The following is a 19,203-nucleotide window of genomic DNA, read 5'->3' as shown; positions in this document are numbered from 1 at the left end:
TCCTTTGCGTTTACATTTTCTGTGTAAAATCAGGTTTGACAAATTTAAATTATTTTTAAATATGAAAAATAAGGTTTGAGTTTTTTATTTATTTGTAATATTTAATATTTAAAAGTTTAAAAATTTAGAGAAAATTAAAATACAACCCTGGGTTTCCAAACTTTAACCACAACCTCGTTTAAAATAAGTCTATAATCTATTTATTTATTTCCTTTACACAGTTTGGTTCCTTTGCAGTGATATTTTTATATTATTTTAATTATTTTAGAGGAATTTGTAATATTTAAATGCTGAAAAGTCAAAACCTTGAGCTTCCAAACATCAACCACAACCTCGTTTAAATAAAAAGTCATTTAAATAGTTTATTCTCATTATTTTTTCCACCAATTACAAAAAGGAAGAGCTCATTCAACGCCGCCGTCCTGTGGCGACCTCAGCCTCGTTACCAGAAAACTGTCTTTAAGCTCCACGTTCAGAACAGGTGGAGGTGAACGGTGAGTTAATAAATTATAGTTTAGTCTGAACCACGAGCTCCATCTGAAGGCAGCAGTAATTATATAAATAATGTGATGAAGCCACAAGCGTCCAAGATGGCAGCTTCGTTCAGCAGGAAGTGGAGTCTGATGACGCCGGCGGCGTCCGTCTTTATATTCAGTCCGTTAACGTGAGAGTTCACGTTGTTTGGCGTCAAGAGTCTCTTTGGCACCGTGGAGGCTACGAGGGGTTCACACTTCATCCTCACGGTCTGAAGCTTCTGTCAGTTTTTAAAATAACATCCTGGTTTAAAGCAGGAGTCAGTGTCTACTCACGGTCTCCTCCTCTTCCTCCTCCTCCTCTAGTGTGTCCTCAGTCCTCAGTCCGAGACTTCCTGGTTCTCCAAGATGGGATCTGAGGACAAAGACAGGAAGTGATGTTCAGCTTTGAGGAGTTTCACTACTTCCTGATTCGTAACAGATAATAAGTGCTCGTAAAACGTTTCTTTAAAAACATAAATAAACGTCATAACTGTCTCTGCAGCTCAGATGGATTTAAGTAAACGTGAGACAAGAAGCTAAAGTTGTAAAGTTGAGCAGTAAATCCACCATCTTGGTTTGTTTTCTGCTGCAGAATAAAAACAAAAATGCACATTTTTAATGTAAATAAAATCATCTTTCACTTTTGTTTTTGTATTATAATAAATAAAAATATATAAAAAATGACTGAATGTAGTTGTTTAGAGGAAAAAACTAAGAGTTTTAATTTGATGTGGATTTAAAATAAAGTCTAAAACTGTCAATTACCCGTCAATAAATAAAAAAAGGATCCTTACAGCGACGAGTTTCTGCAAGACACAAGTCTCTGGAGCTTTTATTCTGAAATTCTAGGTTTGTTTTAAATAAAAAACACATGTTTAAACAAAGTATTGATTTAAAACGAGGTGTAATAAAGTCTGTTACCTGTCAGAGTGCTGCTGATGTTGGGGGGAGACACAATTAACACAGCGCTGCCACTCGGTATCCCAGAATGCACCACTGGCCCTTCCACAGAGGGGGAACTCAGCTCCTGACGCACAGTCAAATGATTAGCTTTTCAAATTAAAAGCATGCGTAACGTGTAGGACATATAAAAATAAAAGAACCTTGTCGGCGAAGCCTTCCGTCATCGGCCCCCGAGTCTCGACGCGATCCGAACCCTCCAGGAGACTCGTGGCGTCGTCGAGGCGGTCGTCCTGGCCCCGCGCCACCGCCTCCACCACCAGCTGCGACTGGCCGAGCGGGTCGGAGGAGGAGGCGGGGTCAGAGGTGACGGTCTGGATGATGACGCCGTCGCTGGAGCAGAGGGCGTCGGTCTGAGGAGGGAACGCACACGATGATGATGATGATGATGACGAAGCAAAACAAATGAAGATACAGAAGAAAAGAGTTCAAACATGGAGGGGAACTGACCGACAGGCTGTGGAGGATGATGTGTTCATGAGACGAGGACGACGAGCCGGTCGTCAGGGTAACCGTGCTGTTGTTGGCTAAGCTGAGCGGAAGGCCCTGATTGGACGTCGTCTGGAGGTAGTAGGTCCCCGGGGTGCCGGTGGGCTGAAGGTGGAAGGACTGAAAAACAAAATGAAGTCATGACACGTGGACTCTGTGGAGATTTAGATCTAATTAATACTGCTGGATTCACTGCTGAGGAAGATGAGGAAGAAGAGGAAGATGAAGAACAGGAAGAAAGAGAAGAAGAATAGGAGGATGAAGAACAACAAGAGGAAGAAAAGGGAAGAAGAAGAGAAGGAAGAACAAGACCAATAAGAAAAAAATATCAAGAACAGAAAGATGAAGAAGAGGAAGAAGGAGAACAACAACACAATCAACAAGATCAAGAAGAAGGGGAGGAAGAAAAAGGTCAAGAAGGGGAAGATGAAGAAGAGGAAGAAGAAAATAAGAAGAAGGAGAACAACAATAACAACAAGAACAAGAGGAAGATGAAGAATGAAAATGAAGAGAAGGAAGATGAACAAGAAGAAGAAATATCAAGAAGAGGAAGATGAGGATGAAGAAGAGGCAGAAGGAGAGCAACAACAACAAGAAGAACAAGAAGATGAGGAGGAAGAAAAGGTTCAAGAAGAGGAAGATGAACAAGAAGAAGAAGAGGAAAAATGGGAACAAGAGGGGGAAGAAGAACGAGAAGAGGAAGAAGAAAGAAAAAGAAGAGGAGGAGGAAGAAGAACAAGAAGAGGAGGAAGAAAAGAACAACAGGGAGAACAACAACAAGAAGAAGAGGAAGAAGAGGAACAAGAACATGGAAACAAGAGGAAGAAAAAGTAGAACAGAAGGAAGAAGAACAAGGCGAAAAACAACAACAACAACAACAACAACATGAAGATCAAGAAGAAGAGGAGGAGGAAGAAAAAGTTCACGAAGAGGAAGATGAACAAGAAGAAGAAGAGAGAACAAGAGGAAGAAAAAGAAGAAAGGGAAGAAGAAGAACATAAACAAGAACAAGGAAAATAAGAGGAAGAAGAACAAGAAGCACAACATGAAGACCAAGAAGCATCATCATCATCATCATCTAGTCTCTGGTCCTAGTCTCTGGTCTTAGTCTCTGGTCCTAGTCCTGGTCCTGGTCTCTAGTCTCTGGTCCTAGTCTCTGGTCCTAGTCCTGGTCTGGTTCTCACCGGTAGGATCTCAAAGGTCTGCAGGGCTCCAGCGTTCAGGGTGATGGTTTCACTGTCACTGGACGAAGCTGCTGCAGAATCTGAGGCTGAAACAGAAACACATGACGTTAAATTAAAGGTCATAAACAATAAACCAGTTAAATCTGATAAAAGATCACCTACCCAGGTGTGTGATCTGCAGCGGGATCTGAACGGGAATCTGCAGCGCCGCCACAGAGCTGGGGGCGGGGCTACTGCTGCTCTCGTCCAATCGGGTGAGTCGGATCTGGAGCGAGGAGGAGGAGGGGCTCCCGGGTCCGGAGGTCGACTGTGAGGACGCCATCAGCTCCTGGAGGCCCTTCAGGAGGACTGAGGAGACAATGACACGCACACGGTGTGAGTAACCACAGAAGAAGAAGAAGAAGGAGGAGGAGGAGGAATAGAAAAGGTAGAAGGAAGGAAGGAGGGGGAGGCAGAGGGGAGGAATAAAGAAATGAAGAAGGAAGAGAAGGAGAAGAAATAGAAGAAGTGAAAGTAGGGAAAGGAGAAGAAGAATAAGGAGGAGATGTAGAAGAAGGAAAGGAGGGGGAGAGGGCAGGAAGTAGTAGATGAGGAAGGAAAAGAAGAGGAAGAAGGAGGGGAGGAAGGGAGAAGAAGTATAAGAAGAAGAAGTAAAAATAGGAGAAGAAGAACAGAAAAAGGGAGTAGAAGGAGAGAAAGAAAGAGTGGAAAAAAATGAAAGAAGTAGAAAAAGAAGGAGAGGAAGGAAGAGAGGGAGAGGAGGAAAGAGGAGAAGTGAAAGTAGGGGAAGAAGAAGGACTAGAAGAAGAATATGGTGGAGATGTAGAAGAAGAAGAAGGAAATGAAGTAGGAGAGAGAGCAGGAGGAGAGGGCAGGAAGTAATAGATGAGGAAAGAAAAGAGGAGATGAAGGCGAAGAAGAAGAAGAGGAGAGAAAAAATTGAGAGAAGTAGAAAGAAAGAGATGAAGGAGGAGAGGGAGAGGAGGAAAGAGGAGAAGAAGGAGAAGAGTCCTGTAGGAGGAAGAAGAAGAAGAACTGGAAGAAGCAGAAGGCAAAGGAGAGAAAGAAGAAGAATCTTTCTTTTACTATAATTCTGATCAGGTGTTGATTGTTGCTGCTTTCATTTGTCCTCTATCTCTCTCTGGACTTCCTGTTTCATTTCTAACCCAGCGTCTGATTGGTCCGTTCCCTAACCGACCCCTGTCTGATATAAATCTAAATGTGTTAATGTTTAATAAGTAAAAGATGTTCTTACTGCTGAAGGGGATGTCCTTGTGATTGGCTACTTGTCTCTTGATGCTCCACCACTTGGATCTGAGCCACTGAGGCGACCGGACGCTGCTCCAGCCGCCGGCCAGATCCTCCCACTTGATCTCGTTCTCATCCTCCACCTCCAGCTCCGATATCCTGAAACGTACGATTAATAAATAATTAATTAAATGAACCCTACGACTTCAATAAAAAACTCTGTCTCCGTCTCTGTACCTGCGAACCAGGTTCAGGTCGTCCTCCTTCATCCACTCCGTCCCTCCGCTGTGTTTCCAGTTCAGGTAGTTCAGCCATTTTGAGCGACACTGCTTCTCTGAGCGCGTGCGAACCTGATCGGCGACCGTTGCCCAGGAGACGCCTCCCGTGACCGCCGACCCCGGGGACGCGCCGGCCATCTCGTACACGACCTCGGCGAGGCGTCGCTCCTCCTCCTCGCTCCATTTACCTGATTCAGAAGATGATGTATGTTTATACAGATATATACGTAAAGTAAACGACCAGCGTGTTACTGGTTTGATTTAAGGTGGAGACGTTTAAACACCTGTGTTGCAGGTGTCCTTCATCAGACGACAGCGGTCTTTGACAGACGAGGCGCTGCGACCCAGAGCTGCTCCGATAGTCGCCCAGTCGTTCCCGTGTTTCTCCCTCAACCTGAATACAGACATCAGATGTGACCACATCAAGACCATGCTAAACCATTTCAAAATCTGGCATAAACTAGTCTAAAACTAGTCTAAGACCAGGTCCAAACCCAGTCTAAACCCAGTTAAAAAACTAATGTCCAACATCATGTCAGAAACTAGTTCAAAACTATTTCATAATCTAGTTAAATCTGGTATAAACGTGTTCAGAACTAGTCTAAGACCAGGTCCAAATCCAGTCTAAATCCAGTTCAAAACCAAATCCAATATCACACTAAAATCAGTTTGAACACCAAGTCAGAAACTAGTCCAAAATCAACTCCAAATCTAGTCTGAAACCAGATTAAAACAAGTCCAAGACTAAGTCCCAAACTAGTCTAAATCCAGTTCAAAACCAAATTCAGTATCACTCCAAAATCAGTTTAAATATCAAGTCAGAAACAAGTCCAAGACTTAGTCCAGATCTAGTCTAAACCCAGATAAAACCCAAGAGCAACGTCACTCAATATCACTCTGAAAATAAGACCAACAACAAGTCAGAAACTAGTCCACCACCAATTCAAAATCCTGTCTAAACGCAGTTCAAAACCAAATCCAGTATCGCTCCAAAATCAGTCAGAAACTAGTCCAGATCTAGCCTAAACCCAGATCAAATATCACTCTGAAAACAAGACCAACGTCAAATCAGAAACTAGTCCCACACCAAGTCTAAATCTTTTACGAATATAGACTAAAACCAGTCTTAGACCAAGTCCAAATCCAGTCTAAAACCAGTCTTAGACTAAGTCCAAATCCAGTCTAAACCCAGTGCAAAACGAAATCCAATTACACTCTGAAATCAAACTGAACTCCAAGTCAGAAACTAGTCCAAAATCAAGTCCAAATCTAGTCTAAAACCAGATTAAAACAAGTCTAAGGCTAAGTACTAAACTAGTCTAAACTCAGTTGAAACCCAAGACCAATATCAAATGAGGAACTAGTCCACCACCAAGTCCAAGTCTGGTACAAATCTAGACTAAAACCAGTCTTAGACCAAGTCCAAGACTAAGTCCTAAACTAGTTGAAACTCAGTTAAAACCCAGTTAAGACCAATATCGCTCCAAAATCAAGTCAATATAGATATAAACTTTTCATAAACTAGTCTTAGACAGAATCTAAACCCAGTATAAAACCAAATCCAATATCAAATCAGAAACTAGTCCCAAATCAAGATGTTACCACTTTAAGACAATCGTAATAATCTTAATCTTAACAATAATTTGATGCTAAAAAGAGTAAGTACAGATGTTTTACTCACGATTTTAGCTTCTCTATCTCGTCCGGCGTATACCTTAAAGAAGACAACTCAAGTTATTACTCGTAATGAAGATACAGTTTCTTTTCCGACATCTTTTCCGACATCTTTTCCTCGTACACTCACTTGCCGACGTGGTTGCGGTTGTCGTACATTCGCAGGACTCGCCTGTAGACGGCGAACAGCGGCCGGTTTAACCCCAGAGCCACCGAGCGGTAGAAATCCTTCCTCTCCTCTTTGGACATCTCAAAGATAATCTCCGCCGGGTCTTCGATGCCTCGGCCCTGAGGACGTGTTTCAGAAGAAGGTTTTGATGAGTCTGGACGCCATAAAAGCAGATATGATGAAAGATTCAGCGACGGGAAGTGACTGACCTTCACGTATCGCTCGATGTTGCTCATCAGGATGTCGATCTCCTCTTTAGACCACATGCCCTGTTTCCACTTATGACCTAAAGAAGAAGAAATGCTGAATAAAAAACTTCATGGGAAATTCTGTTTATTGGTTGAGAAGAATAAACTTTAATCTTTTCACACAAAACCAGGAAGTTGATGTGTCAAATATTGTTCTACTTTAGAATCAAGTTTAAACGTATTTCTAAAACCAGTCAAAACCAAACTCAAAACCAAACCGCATCTAAAAACAAGTCCAAATCCAATCTGAACTCTAAAACCATACAGGAAAAACCACTTCTAGTCCAAGACCATGTCCAAAATCAAGTCCAGGTCTAGTTTAAAACCATTCACAAATGAAGATCAATATGTCAAACTAGTCCAAATACACTCCAGAATCAAAACCAAACCTAAGTCAAATTGTGTCTAAATCAAGTTCAGAATCACTCTAAAGTCAAGTCCAACACCAAGTCAGAATCTAGTGCAAAATCAAATCCAAATCAAGTCTAAAGTGATGTGAGAATGAAGTGGAAAACGAGTCTATACACAGTCCAATATAGCTCTAAAATCAAGTCCACAACTGTCTGAAACTGGTCCAACATAAAGCTCAAAATCAGACCAAGTCCAAATCTAGTCTAAAAACCAGTTCAAATCTAGTCCAAGACCAAGTGCCAAACTCAAGTCCAAATCTGGTATAAATACAATCTAAAGCTGGTCCAACACCAAGTCCCAAACTAGTCCAAGATCAAGTCAGAAACTAGTGCAAAACTGAGTCCAGATCCAGTCTAAACTGATGTGAAAATGAAGTGAAAAACTAGTCTAAACACAGTCCAATATAACTCTACAATCGAGTCCAAATCCAGTCTGGTACCAAGTCCAAACCAAGTCCAAAACTGGTCTAACATCAAGTCCAAAAATCTGACTAAAGTCAAGTTCAAAACCAAGTCAGAAACTAGTCCAACACCAAGTCCAAATCTAGCCTAAAACCAGATCAAACCTAGTCCGAGACCAAGCCACAAACCCTTTCAAAATCAAGTCCGAATCTGGTATAAATACAGTCAAAAACTGGTCCAAGACCAAGTCCCAAACTAGTCCAATATCACTCTAGAATCAAGTCAGATACTAGTCCAACACCGTGTCCAAATCAAGTCCAAACCTGATCCAAGTCTAGTCTAAAACCAGTCATCATGGTCAAAACTTCTCCAACACTGTATGAGCGTTAAAATGTGAACTTGATCTTCCATCCTTGTCTTCAGTTGCGTCTACCTTTGTTGGTCAGTGTGTCTTTGTCTTCTTTGGTGGTGAACCAGGCCTGACTGACAGGGGACACTTCTGTCTTCTGATTGGGCGAGAGAGAGTCCTCGTCCTCGTGCAGGATCTACACAGAAAAAAAACAGCTCTCAGCCACAAATTCATCAGAACCAAAGAAGATTTTTAGTTTTAATCAAATAAAACCGCTCATCTGTAAAACAGTGAGAACATGGTCTACCTGAATCTGAGCGACGCCGTCCTCGGAGAGATCTCCATCCGCCGTTGCCGTCATCGTCACCTCGAAGCTCTCGTCGTTCTCCGACACTGAGGAACGAGACAGAAAATCTTATTTTAATAATGGCCTACAGCCAACAGGTTTATGGAAGCTGGAGCAGGTTAAAGACTCTAAAACCATCCTGATTAATATTTATTCCTTCTGTGGATCAATTAGAACACTCAACTATAATTGTACTCATATGTAGTACCCAGTTACCCAAACTGTACGAGTCTGAAGTCAATGAAAGTCTTTCTATATGACTGCAAGCGCTTCAGAGATTGAGATACAGCTGTTCCTCGAACTCTAAATGTAGTCTGAAACCAGTCTAAAACCAGTCTAAACACCAAATCCAGTCTAAAACCCAAACACAAACTATGTCCACAATCATGTCTGAAACCCAGTTTAATATAACCAAGTCATAAACTAGTCCAAAATCAAATCCAGATCTAAAACAATGTGAAAATGAAGTTAAAAACCAGTCTGACTAGTGTAAACGCAGTCCAACACACCTCTAAAATCACGCCCCAGTTCAATATCACTTTAAAATCAGGTCCAACACCAAATCAGAAACTAGTCCAAGACCACGTGAAGTACAGCTCTGGTATAAATCCAGACTAAAGTTGCCACATCCACCGTGGTGAAGAGGCTCCTGAGTCGTACAGAAGACTATCAACGTTCCAACCCTCACCTATCGTCATGAACTTTAGGTTAGACCAACAACATGGCACCGGCACAATGAGGTTCCTCTGAAGGGCGGCTAGCTTCAGCCTTAGAGAAAGGGCGAGGAGCTGGGAATAGAGATGCTGCTCATTGAGGGTCGGGAGGTTTACCGGGCTCGGCCGACTGGGAGGTGACCCCAGAGGTGGGATTATAAATCTCAACTGGCCTGGGAACGCCGAAGGATTCCTGAAGCTAGGGAGGAGGACGTCTGGAATACCACGCGCAGCCTGTTGACCAGACTTTGGATGAATGGATGAAAATGGGACGAAAACAAAAAGCAGGAGATACGATATGCAAAGATGTCTCACTGGGTAAAGTGACGACGGAGAACTGAGGCGCGTCCGAGTCGTCCTGTTCTTCTGTCGAGAGTCGCAGCTTCTTCTGAAGGGGCTCCGAGTCCTCGTCTACATGAACACACACAGTTATTCATCTTTATTTTCATTTCATTAGAGTTAAAGAAGCAAAATATGAAATTACAACGGATTTTTTTGGCTTTTCTGCTTGAAAAACGTCTTTAAATAAAACTCTTGGTGGTTTAAATGCACAGAACAAATTCCTAAAAGCAAAAATAGACCTTTTTTTTAGTGCTTTAACCCACCATTGTGAGGACAGTGCAGTATGATGCTTCCATCACTGTCCTGAGTGAGCGTGACCGACTCGACGGTTTCCAGCGCTGCAGCTTCGTCGTCCTCTGCAGCTGAACTCATCCTACAGCTGCTGAGAAAGCAAACAGCCTGACTGATTATTTTCATTATTGATTAACTGTTTGGTCTATGAAGAGACAGAAAATGGTGAAAAACACCTCACTTTTTCACCACATCTCTTGTTTTTCTGATCAACAGTTCAAAAGTAAGTCTAAAATGTTTAACTTACATTGATATAAAACAGAAAAAGCAAACATATACAGTCAGTTTGTTGTGTTTTAGTTTAAAACTGTCTGATTCTAACAAGATACTGAACATTATTATGATAGTATTTGTCATGGAGATGAACAAGACAAATATTTTAAAACATTTATTCAATTTTAAGCTTAATTTGATCAAAATAATTAATTAATTTATTTATTTTTTTGCCAAGATAATCAATGTTTGTGCTTATAAGAGAATAAAAATGACTTCACTGAAGCTAAAGTGTCTCATTTGTTGAGTCTTAGACAGGAAACAGCAGAAAAACACACATAAATCTAACTAATGCCAACATCTACTCAGAACTCCCTTTAAAACTTTACCATTTTAAACTTTATTAAACATTATCAGTGCAATTCAGCTCCAATAACATAACTTATAGGAGTTTCTGAATTCTTACACAAGTCTGGATAATTCGGGTTTAAAGTGATTTATAAAGAAGTTCAAATGTTAAATAAAAGCTGCTAGCTAACAGCCTCCACAGTTAGAGAAGGAAATTAAATGATGTTAAAATAGCCATTATTTCTTCAAATATATTGTAACTGTTATATGGCACATTAGCCGAATACAAGTCAGAACTTAACTTATAAGTCATAACTTGTAAACATACTGGTGTAAAGCTGCAAATTAAATAAATGCCAACTTCTGTAATTTATAACTTTTATTGCTTAAAATTCACACCAAACTCAATTGAAAAATGTGCCCATTTAAAGCCAAACTGCGTATCAGCGGAGACATTCAATGCCAACGCCAGTATTTATGACATTTTTACTAATTATTAGATGAGTCGGTAAACTCGGATGAGAATTGATCCATCAATAAGTTACTAATAAATAAGAGTGAATAAATGTACACTGATCTTCTATTGGTCGCTGCCGCCCTCCACTGTTTTCAGGTGGTAACACAGTTGTCAATAATATAATAAATTTAGGCATCATTTGCTAAATTGTGAAGTTATTATTGGGCAGTATGTATGCCGAATTGTATGTTTAGCATCTATATGACTGTTTTATTCCAAATAAAAATAAAAATGTTTTACTGTGCAACAATCGGCAAGTATGAGTAAAAGTAGAGCTTTTTTAAACAGAGTTTGGCGTACGGAATCCACATATTTGAAGACGAGTAAAAACAATAGGATTCTGCGCAAAGATGGGTGCGTCATTTATGTATAATTAAACCGATAGTACAATGAACAAAAAATGTATTCTGGGTTTAATACAAAAACAATAATATTATTTTTGGAGGGAAACTGATGTTAGTGCAGCTCTGGAGTCGTGCTAACGGTTAGCATAGCATGCTATGAGCTAAATGAAAGAGAAAAAATCTCCGGCGCCATGTTAGTCGACAAGGTGAAGCTTATGGCGTCTGTGCGGTTAGACGATGTTCTGGCGCTTTATCCGCAGCTCGGTGGAGATTTCTCTCACTCCGAGCTTTCTCTGCGCCGCTCGCCGGCTTCCACTACCAAACAGAAAGTGAATTTTACTTTTGATTTGGCTACTTACTTCCTGTTTTTGGTCCGGGGACTTGCGAGTTACCAGGATGAAGGCAAGTGCCAGGATGGAGGCTCGAGCTGTCCGAGGGCCGGGTGGGTGGTTGCCAGGTTTGAGCGTTATCCGTAAACTGGACAATTGTAGGTATTGCGCTCAAAATTAGATATTTATTTAGACTTTTCATATATTTTCTAGTTTTGATGTGTTACTTAAATATATTTAAAAAAACCTGATAACATATAAACTGTTGTTAATGACATTTTATTCTATTGTAATAGGATAAAACAACGTTTTATATGTGTTTAATTTAATTATAATATACATATATATATAATACAAAACTAAACACTATTCTTTACCGTGTGTAAGTGTTTATTCGTGACCATGCAAATCATTTTGACAAATGATGTTAAAAGCTAGAAAGTATTATTTTTGTTGTCCGGGAAGAAACAAACCTGGCAACCACGCTGTCCGCTCTAAAGTGTGCCCGGGTAAACTTGTGAATTTATTTATTCTCTAATTAAAAGCAGGAATCGTTTGAAGACACTACAAAATGACACTGTTGTTAAATAAAAGTTTAAATCGTACCTTGCGTAATTATATTTTGCACGTTAACAATGCGGGATTCGTTGAAAAGTAAATAGTTCCGCTTCTCGTTTCTACCCGACCGTTATTGAGCAACGGACGCGACGTTGAAGCTGCAAAAATCGAAATCGCACATTTTTACCTTTTTTTTTTTACACTTTGAGCAAAAACTTGGCCAAGACATGGGAGACCAACCTGTGAGAGTGTAAGTTTATCTTTATAAATACTTAACCTGTGGCTTTAATCGTGTTTTATATGTTTAAAACCCGAAATGAAACGTTATTTTATGTCGTTTAATCCTAGTTTGACAAGATTATAAACGTCAAAACAGATTCATAAAGTTATTAATTGATTCACTCCACAATAGAAGATCAGTTTAAAACCGTGTTTTCAACTCAGTCGGTCAACTCGCTTCAGTGGTTACTCCTTTTTGAATTGACTGGATACAAACCGCCAGCGTCTTCACTGAACTTCACTGAACATTTAAGATAATTTAAGAGTTTTCTTCGCCGTTACATGTTTATATTCATGATAACTCGGGATCTAAGGTCATAATCGATCATTATTGAAGGCAATGAAAAATTCGGCTTAGATTTAATTCAGCAAAATACACTATTTGTAATTAATTAAAGTGAACTAATACAGTCAGCATTGTGTATTGTTTTCCAAAAATGTTATAAATGTAAAGGGAACATGTTGGCCCTTTAGTCCTGGGAGACACTTATTTATTTAATTTAAATTGTTCCTTTTTGTTGGTTTGTTGTTGTTTTATTTATTTATCCAGCGCTCATATAAAATGTTTGAATCAAAAATCAGTGGAATCACGATCAATATAATTTGTCTTTTTCACTGAACATTTCCCCCCAAAAAACTCATTAATGTTAAAGTGAAAACAGATTCATACAAGGTAATATTAATTAATTAAAAATATATAATGTGAAATAAGTGGTTGCGTAAGATTCACCTCCTTTAAGTTGACTGAACTTGTGTTTTTAAACGAGAAATGAGCTAAAACACCTTCAGGCCTCTGTAGAGGACAGACCAGCAGTTACCAGAAAAGTTTAGTTGCTGTTGTTGTTGCAGCAGATACTGAAAACAAGGGTTAACTTACTGTTCTAACGCTCAGATATGTAATATTGGCTCATTTTCTTGAATAAACAAACACAAAATTATAATATTTCTGTTTCAGTTGTTTATTTGTGGCTCTCTTTCTCTACTTTCAGGCCTTTTGTGTTGATGTTTTGAGTCATTTTTATGCAGAAATGTAGAAAATTCTGAGTGGCGTAAAAACCTAAAGCTCTGCATATAAGCGACACTTGTAGATATAAATCGAGACGACTTCCTGTGTGGAAGCATTAAAGTGTTTTGTCCGTGTGCAGCTTGGCGTGTGGAGACGTGGAAGGCAGACTCAACGCTCTGTTCAGTCGAGTCCAGGCCATCCAGAAGAAGACGGGACAGTTTGACGTGAGTGACCCGACTAACCGATAGCTGCACAACGTTAGCAGTATTAAGGCGTGGATCATCAGTGTGAGTGACGTCTTCTTCTCCTGCAGCTGTTGCTGTGCGTCGGGGAGTTTTTCGGGACGACGGCGGAGGCTGAGGCCGAGTGGCAGCAGTACAAAACTGGAGCTAAGAAAGGTGAAAACGGATTTATATCACTCTGTCAACTCACACTTTGTGTTTTTATTTGTCTTTCTGCACAGTCAGGACCTACTTATTGCATTTTCTGCTGTAAAGTTGGACATTTTAACATGGAGGTCTGTGGACGCTGATGTTGTGACGTTTGTTCCCCCTCAGCTCCCATCCACACCTACATCCTCGGAGCGGCGAGCCAGGAGACGACGAAGAGCTTCCCCAACGCCGACGGCAGCGAGCTGGCTGAAAACATCACGTATCTGGGTAAGACCGCGGCGCAGCCACGCCCCCTTCCACTGCAGAAAGTTTAAACGTCCTCCACGATGGCGAGCTGCAACGATGCCGCGCGTGCGTTTCAGGTCGGCGAGGCGTCTTCACCGGCGTGTCGGGGCTGCAGATCGCCTACGTCAGCGGCCGGGAGGCGCCGCAGGAGCCGGCGCCGTCCCACTGCTTCACGCCCAAAGACCTGTCGGACCTGGTGACGCCGCTCGCCAGCAGCTCCAAGTTCAGAGGCGTCGACATCCTGCTGACGTCGCAGTGGCCCCGGGGAGTGTGGCACTTTGGAAACAACCCGGTAACGAAGGTTTTAAGGTCCGAACTTTAAAACTGCTGCTGATAAACGGAGCTGAGTTCAGTTTTTTTGTTTATTCTTGCAGGAAGTGAACACTAAGTTTTGTGGAAGCAGCTCCGTCGCCAACCTCGCAGACAAACTGAAACCGCGATACCACTTTGCGGCACTAGAGGGCGCTCACTACGAAAGACTCCCATACAGGTACGGGATGTCAGAAGTTCACATACTTTTGTTTTTGTAGTTTTTTGCTAAACTTCCTGTTTACAGAAGTAAGAAAGCGCCATGTTTTCAGTGATCATGTGACCTCTACGTCTTGTTTCGAGCAGTTTAAAGGTTTAAATTAATCCAATTTAAAAGGTAACGTGAACGGCTCGGACATAGAAGCGTGAAATAGTTTGAAAACCAAAGTATCTTTAGACGAATCGGTTTTCAGTCCCTGTCCCCGTCTTTCAGGAACCACGTCGTCCTCCAGGAAAACGCTCAACACGTCAGCCGCTTCATCGCCCTTGCAGCCGTCAACAACCCGGCCAAGAAGAAGGTGAGCGTCTCCAACGTCCTTCCATTAATCTGTTATGAAGCTCAAAACGGTTGCTCTGGTGGTCGCCATCTTGAGAGGGACTCCTCCGAACTCCTAGCTAGTTAGCTGATGCTAAAGTCGGCTAGCAGCACGTGTTTATTTCTGCTGTAAAGTTGGACATTTTAACGTGGTGGACGTCCTCTAGTGGACGTCAGAGGAACTGCAGTGTTTGGCTAGCTTCGTGTTTTAGCCTCAGATGTTGCTGCTCGGTTGCAATGCATTGTGGGAAGATAAAGACACGACAGTGACAGTGTTTTCTGTCTTTAGTACCTCTATGCCTTCAACATAGTCCCCATGAAGACGATGGACCCTGCGGAGCTGGTGAAGCAGCCGCAGGACGTGACGGAGAACCCGTACAGACGTCCCAAAGACAAGACGGAGACGCAGAAGAACGTCCAGGCCTTCAGCGCCGCAGAGGAGGAGGTACGACGACGTGGTTTTTAGTTTTTAGACTTTTTAGCTAAATGTGATCCTTGCTGACTGTTCGTGCCCTCGCTCAGGAGCCGGCCCGCCAGTTCTTCTTCGACCTGGGCGGCAATCAGGGCGGCGGCGGCGGCGGCCATCGGGGTCGCGGCAGGAAGAGGCTGTCGGACGGAGACGGGCGAGGACGGGACGAGCGGTTCAAACAGCAGCGACGACATCGTAAGAACGACGAAAGATCTCAGCTGAAATTTAACTCCTCCTCATCGAGGTTACAGTCTGCAGTGCAACAAAGCCTCCACAGGGGGGCGCCGGAGGGGGCGGGGCACAATTTGACTATAAACAATTAATTAGAACAAGAATTGGTTGGATTGCGTTAAAGCAAAGACTGATCGCTAATGATTTCTTGTTTGTTTAATCTTTTAGCTTTAGCATTTGTTGCCTTTACATAGAGCTAGGCTAGCTATATCTAAGCTAAGCTAAGCTAAGTAGCCGCGGCAAATATTTGCAGCATGTTCGCCAAAATTTCAAGGTATTCCTTTAATGTTTTGTTTAAAACCATCAATCCTGGTGACCATCATGGGTTTACTGCAGGAAACAGGAACTGCTAATTGCTAATAGGCTACTGTTGATGGTTTTAATCACAAAAAATAGACGTGTGTCGACTTTATTTGGTCTAAAAAGGATTAAATGTTTAACTAAATGTGTTTTTCATGTGTAGCTCAGCCCACTGGTCCCTGCTGGTTCTGTCTGGCCAGTCCTCAGGTGGAGAAACATCTCGTCGTCAGCATAGGAAGCCACGTGAGTTCATCATCATCATCATCATCATCTGATCGACCTGGTAGCGTTGTGATGTCATGCTGAGTGACGTTGTGCTTCCTTCCCAGTGCTACCTGGCTCTGGCCAAAGGCGGCCTGACCCCTCGCCACATGCTCATCCTCCCCATCGGCCACTACCAGTCGGTGGTGGAGCTGTCCTCGGAGGTGGTGGAGGAGATGGACAAGTACAAGTCGGTGCTGAGGAACTTCTACAAGAGCAAAGGAGAACGCTGCGTTCTGTTTGAGAGGAACTACAGGAGTCAACATCTGCAGCTGCAGGTAAAAATAAAAAAAAACACGTCAGACTTCACGTTCTTTAGGTTTTAATACGTCAGAATTAATAACTTTTTTTTACTTTCTTTGTCCCGTTGAGGTCGTCCCGGTGCCGTTGGACCGCTGCACCACAGACGACATCAAGGAGGCGTTCATGGTCCAGGCTCAGGAGCAGCAGATGGAGCTGATGGAGATTCCTCAACACACCGACCTCAAGCAGGTAGACGAGTTAACGCCGTAGGGTCTGAGGTGTGCTCTTGTTTCACTCTTGTTTCACTCTGTTAATATGAATCCTGTGTCGACTGTGTTCGTTCAGATCGCCCCTCCAGGAACCCCGTACTTCTACGTGGAGCTGGACTCTGGGGAGAAACTCTACTACCGCATCCAGAAACATTTTCCTCTTCAGTTTGGAAGGTGAGCGTTGAACGAACTGATCATTTGAATCCTTCAGAAAAAAGTCACCACCACAGGGTGTAACAGTAGCTCCTCCTAGCCTCCCAGCTAACAGTAGCTCCTCCTAGCCCCCCAGCTAATAGTAGCTCCTCCTAGCCCCCCAGCTAACAGTAGCTCCTCCTAGCCTCCCAGCTAATAGTAGCTCCTCCTAGCCTCCCAGCTAACAGTAGCTCCTCCTAGCCCCCCAGCTAACAGTAGCTCCTCCTAGCCTCCCAGCTAACAGTAGCTCCTCCTAGCCTCCCAGCTAACAGTAGCTCCTCCTAGCCCCCCAGCTAATAGTAGCTCTTCCTAGCCTCCCAGCTAACAGTAGCTAATATTAGCTTCTCCTAGCTTTCTAGTCTCCATGCTAATAGTAGCGCTTCCTAGCCTCCCAGCTAATATTAGCTTCTCCTAGCTTTCTAGCCTCCCAGCTAACAGTAGCTCCTCCTAGCCTCACAGCTACTATTAGCTCCTCCTAGCTTTCTTGTCTCCCAGCTAATAGTAACCTTTCCTAGCCTCCCAGCTAACATTAGCACCTCCTGGCTTTCTAGCCTCCCAGCTAATATTAGCACTTCCTAGCTTACTTGTCTCCCAGCTAATTGTAGTTCTTCCTAGCTTCCTAGCCTCCCAGCTAATATTAGCACGTCCTAGCTTCCTAGCTAATAGTTGCTCTCCCTAGCCTCCCAGCTAATTGTAGTTTTTCCTAGCTTCCCAGCTAATAGTAGCTCTTCCTAACTTCCTGTACTCCCAGCTAATAGTAGCTATCAATAGCATACTAGCTTCCCTACCAATAGTAGCATTTCCTAGTACGTGCAGAACATATCTACCAGCTGGTTGTTACCTCTAGTCTTTGAGGTGTGCTTAAGTACAACTTTTTAGTCGACCATTGTTGACGATCGTTCTTTGGTGTCAGTTTCTCTAAGGAGTTAATGTTGGTCAACGTAGCGTCCTCTAAAATGACATAAACCTGATTTTTATGTGTGTGTGCAGGGAGGTTCTGGCCAGCGAGCCGTTGCTGAACATCCCGACTCGAGCCGACTGGAAGGAGTGTAAACAGAGCAGAGAGGAGGAGGAGGAGAGCACCAAACAGCTGAGAGACGACTTCCAGCCGTTCGACTTCGCCTGGGAAGACTAACACACACAAGTTTGTCCAGCAGACAGAGTGAGGTCCACGTTGGACGTCGTGCATTGTGAGGACCCCGCGTTGGCATCATGAATTCTTTTTGCCAAAGCCAAATCAGACTTTTCCTGACGTGAGGTTCGTCCTCAAATGAACATAAAAACAAACAAATAAGATTTTTGTTTTCTACAAAATGTTCTTTTAAACCGTTAAAGGAAAACATTTTGTGTGGATTATGTTAAATATAAAGATAAAGCCAGCTGACAGTTGGCTTAAAAACTGATGCCCAGTTATTTCTTTAATTTGTTAGCTTTGGCATTTGTGTTTTTTTTTTTTTTTGTTGCCTTTAGGTGGAGCTTGGCTAGCTGTGTATAAGCTAAGCAGATGGTTTTTATTGTCGGCACAAATTAAAGAAGTAACGAGGTAAATGTCGAGGTATTCCTTTAGTTTGGGTTTTGGTGTTTTATGAATAGTGTTTCCCGTTAAATCTTGATAGTTAATGGTGGCTGGTTTCATGAGATTACTGCAAACAGGAAGTGCTATGAGCTAATTCAGACAGAAAAATTAAATTCTACAAAATATCCTCTTAAATTGTTAAAGGAATAGTTCAGCATTTTGGGGGGATAGCTGGGGACAGCTGACAGATTAGCACAAAGATTCATCACTAACTAGTTGTTTAATCTATTAGCTTTAGCATTTGTGTTTTTTTTTGTTAGCCTTTAAGCTAGCTGTGTCCCGAATCCCGAAATGTTGAGGTATTCCTTTAATCAGTTTTTCATTAACAGCCTTTCTTTTTATATGTTTACAGTCAATGCTGGTGAATTTTATAAAGACTGAAACAGCTTCCGTTTAAAGTTTTTTGTTGCTGCAAGACTTCAAAACAGCGCTCGTCTGTTTTGGTTTGTCTCATGAAAATAATTTAGATTTTCAGATTTGTGTCAGTAAACGACTGTTTGGGTTTGAGTCCGTGCGAGGCTTGTAGTTCTTTTTCAAAAAGGCAAATTAAAAGTTCATAGTCCAGACAGTGCAGTAGCTGGAGAAACACCTTTCAAAATAAAAGTGGAAATCTACAAAGTAAAACCCTGAGTAACAGTATCTGTCATATCTGTGGAGATTCAAACACAATTCTGAGTCACACTGTTTTTAAATCTATTTCTTGTATTTTGTAAATGATCTGATTATTAAACTCTTATTTTTAGGTTCCTGGTGTCATGTTTTATTACAACAGTCTTGAAAAATGTCTAGAAATGCTTTTTGTTTTTGTTTTTTTTTAAACCAACGTCTCATTCAAATTTTCATATTTGAAATACAAAATATTTTTCTTTCATGATGTGGTGTGTTTCATGCGTTTAGAAAAGGATGGGATTTGGGGGGAAATTGGTTTT

The 19,203-nt window shown here is 42.0% G+C and overlaps 2 protein-coding genes across 3 annotated transcripts; one reads left to right on the top strand and one right to left on the bottom strand.

The window, feature by feature from the left end:
- Positions 1–348: 348 nt before the first annotated feature.
- On the bottom strand, positions 349–11,458 carry dmtf1 (cyclin D binding myb-like transcription factor 1). 2 transcript variants are annotated; one of them, XM_084573026.1, is made up of 18 exons: positions 11,400–11,458; positions 9,591–9,709; positions 9,301–9,396; positions 8,961–9,219; positions 8,234–8,319; positions 8,011–8,122; positions 6,727–6,803; positions 6,479–6,636; positions 6,356–6,388; positions 4,959–5,068; positions 4,634–4,862; positions 4,404–4,555; positions 3,311–3,496; positions 3,149–3,234; positions 1,926–2,084; positions 1,619–1,828; positions 1,437–1,542; positions 349–888 (listed from the first exon to the last, which is right to left on the bottom strand). In XM_084573026.1, the coding sequence occupies exons 2-18, from the start codon at positions 9,621–9,623 to the stop codon at positions 854–856; spliced, it is 2,127 nt and encodes a 708-aa protein (XP_084429152.1). In that variant the 5' UTR covers positions 9,624–9,709; positions 11,400–11,458; the 3' UTR covers positions 349–853. The 2 variants fall into 2 exon arrangements, with proteins under 2 accessions (XP_084429152.1, XP_084429153.1); XM_084573027.1 differs by lacking the exon at positions 8,961–9,219.
- Positions 11,459–12,045: 587 nt separating this feature from the next.
- cwf19l1 (CWF19 like cell cycle control factor 1) lies at positions 12,046–19,083 on the top strand. The gene is made up of 14 exons (XM_084573901.1): positions 12,046–12,177; positions 13,352–13,436; positions 13,526–13,610; positions 13,770–13,871; positions 13,967–14,181; positions 14,264–14,379; positions 14,632–14,716; positions 15,023–15,178; positions 15,256–15,397; positions 15,897–15,976; positions 16,063–16,272; positions 16,367–16,486; positions 16,583–16,680; positions 17,689–19,083. The coding sequence occupies exons 1-14, from the start codon at positions 12,155–12,157 to the stop codon at positions 17,831–17,833; spliced, it is 1,662 nt and encodes a 553-aa protein (XP_084430027.1). The 5' UTR covers positions 12,046–12,154; the 3' UTR covers positions 17,834–19,083.
- The last annotated feature ends 120 nt before the right edge of the window (positions 19,084–19,203 follow it).

Source organism: Chelon labrosus (assembly GCF_963514085.1).
Source record: "Chelon labrosus genome assembly, chromosome: 23".
Lineage (NCBI taxonomy): Eukaryota > Metazoa > Chordata > Actinopteri > Mugiliformes > Mugilidae > Chelon > Chelon labrosus.
This window is presented reverse-complemented; position numbering and strand designations above follow the sequence as displayed.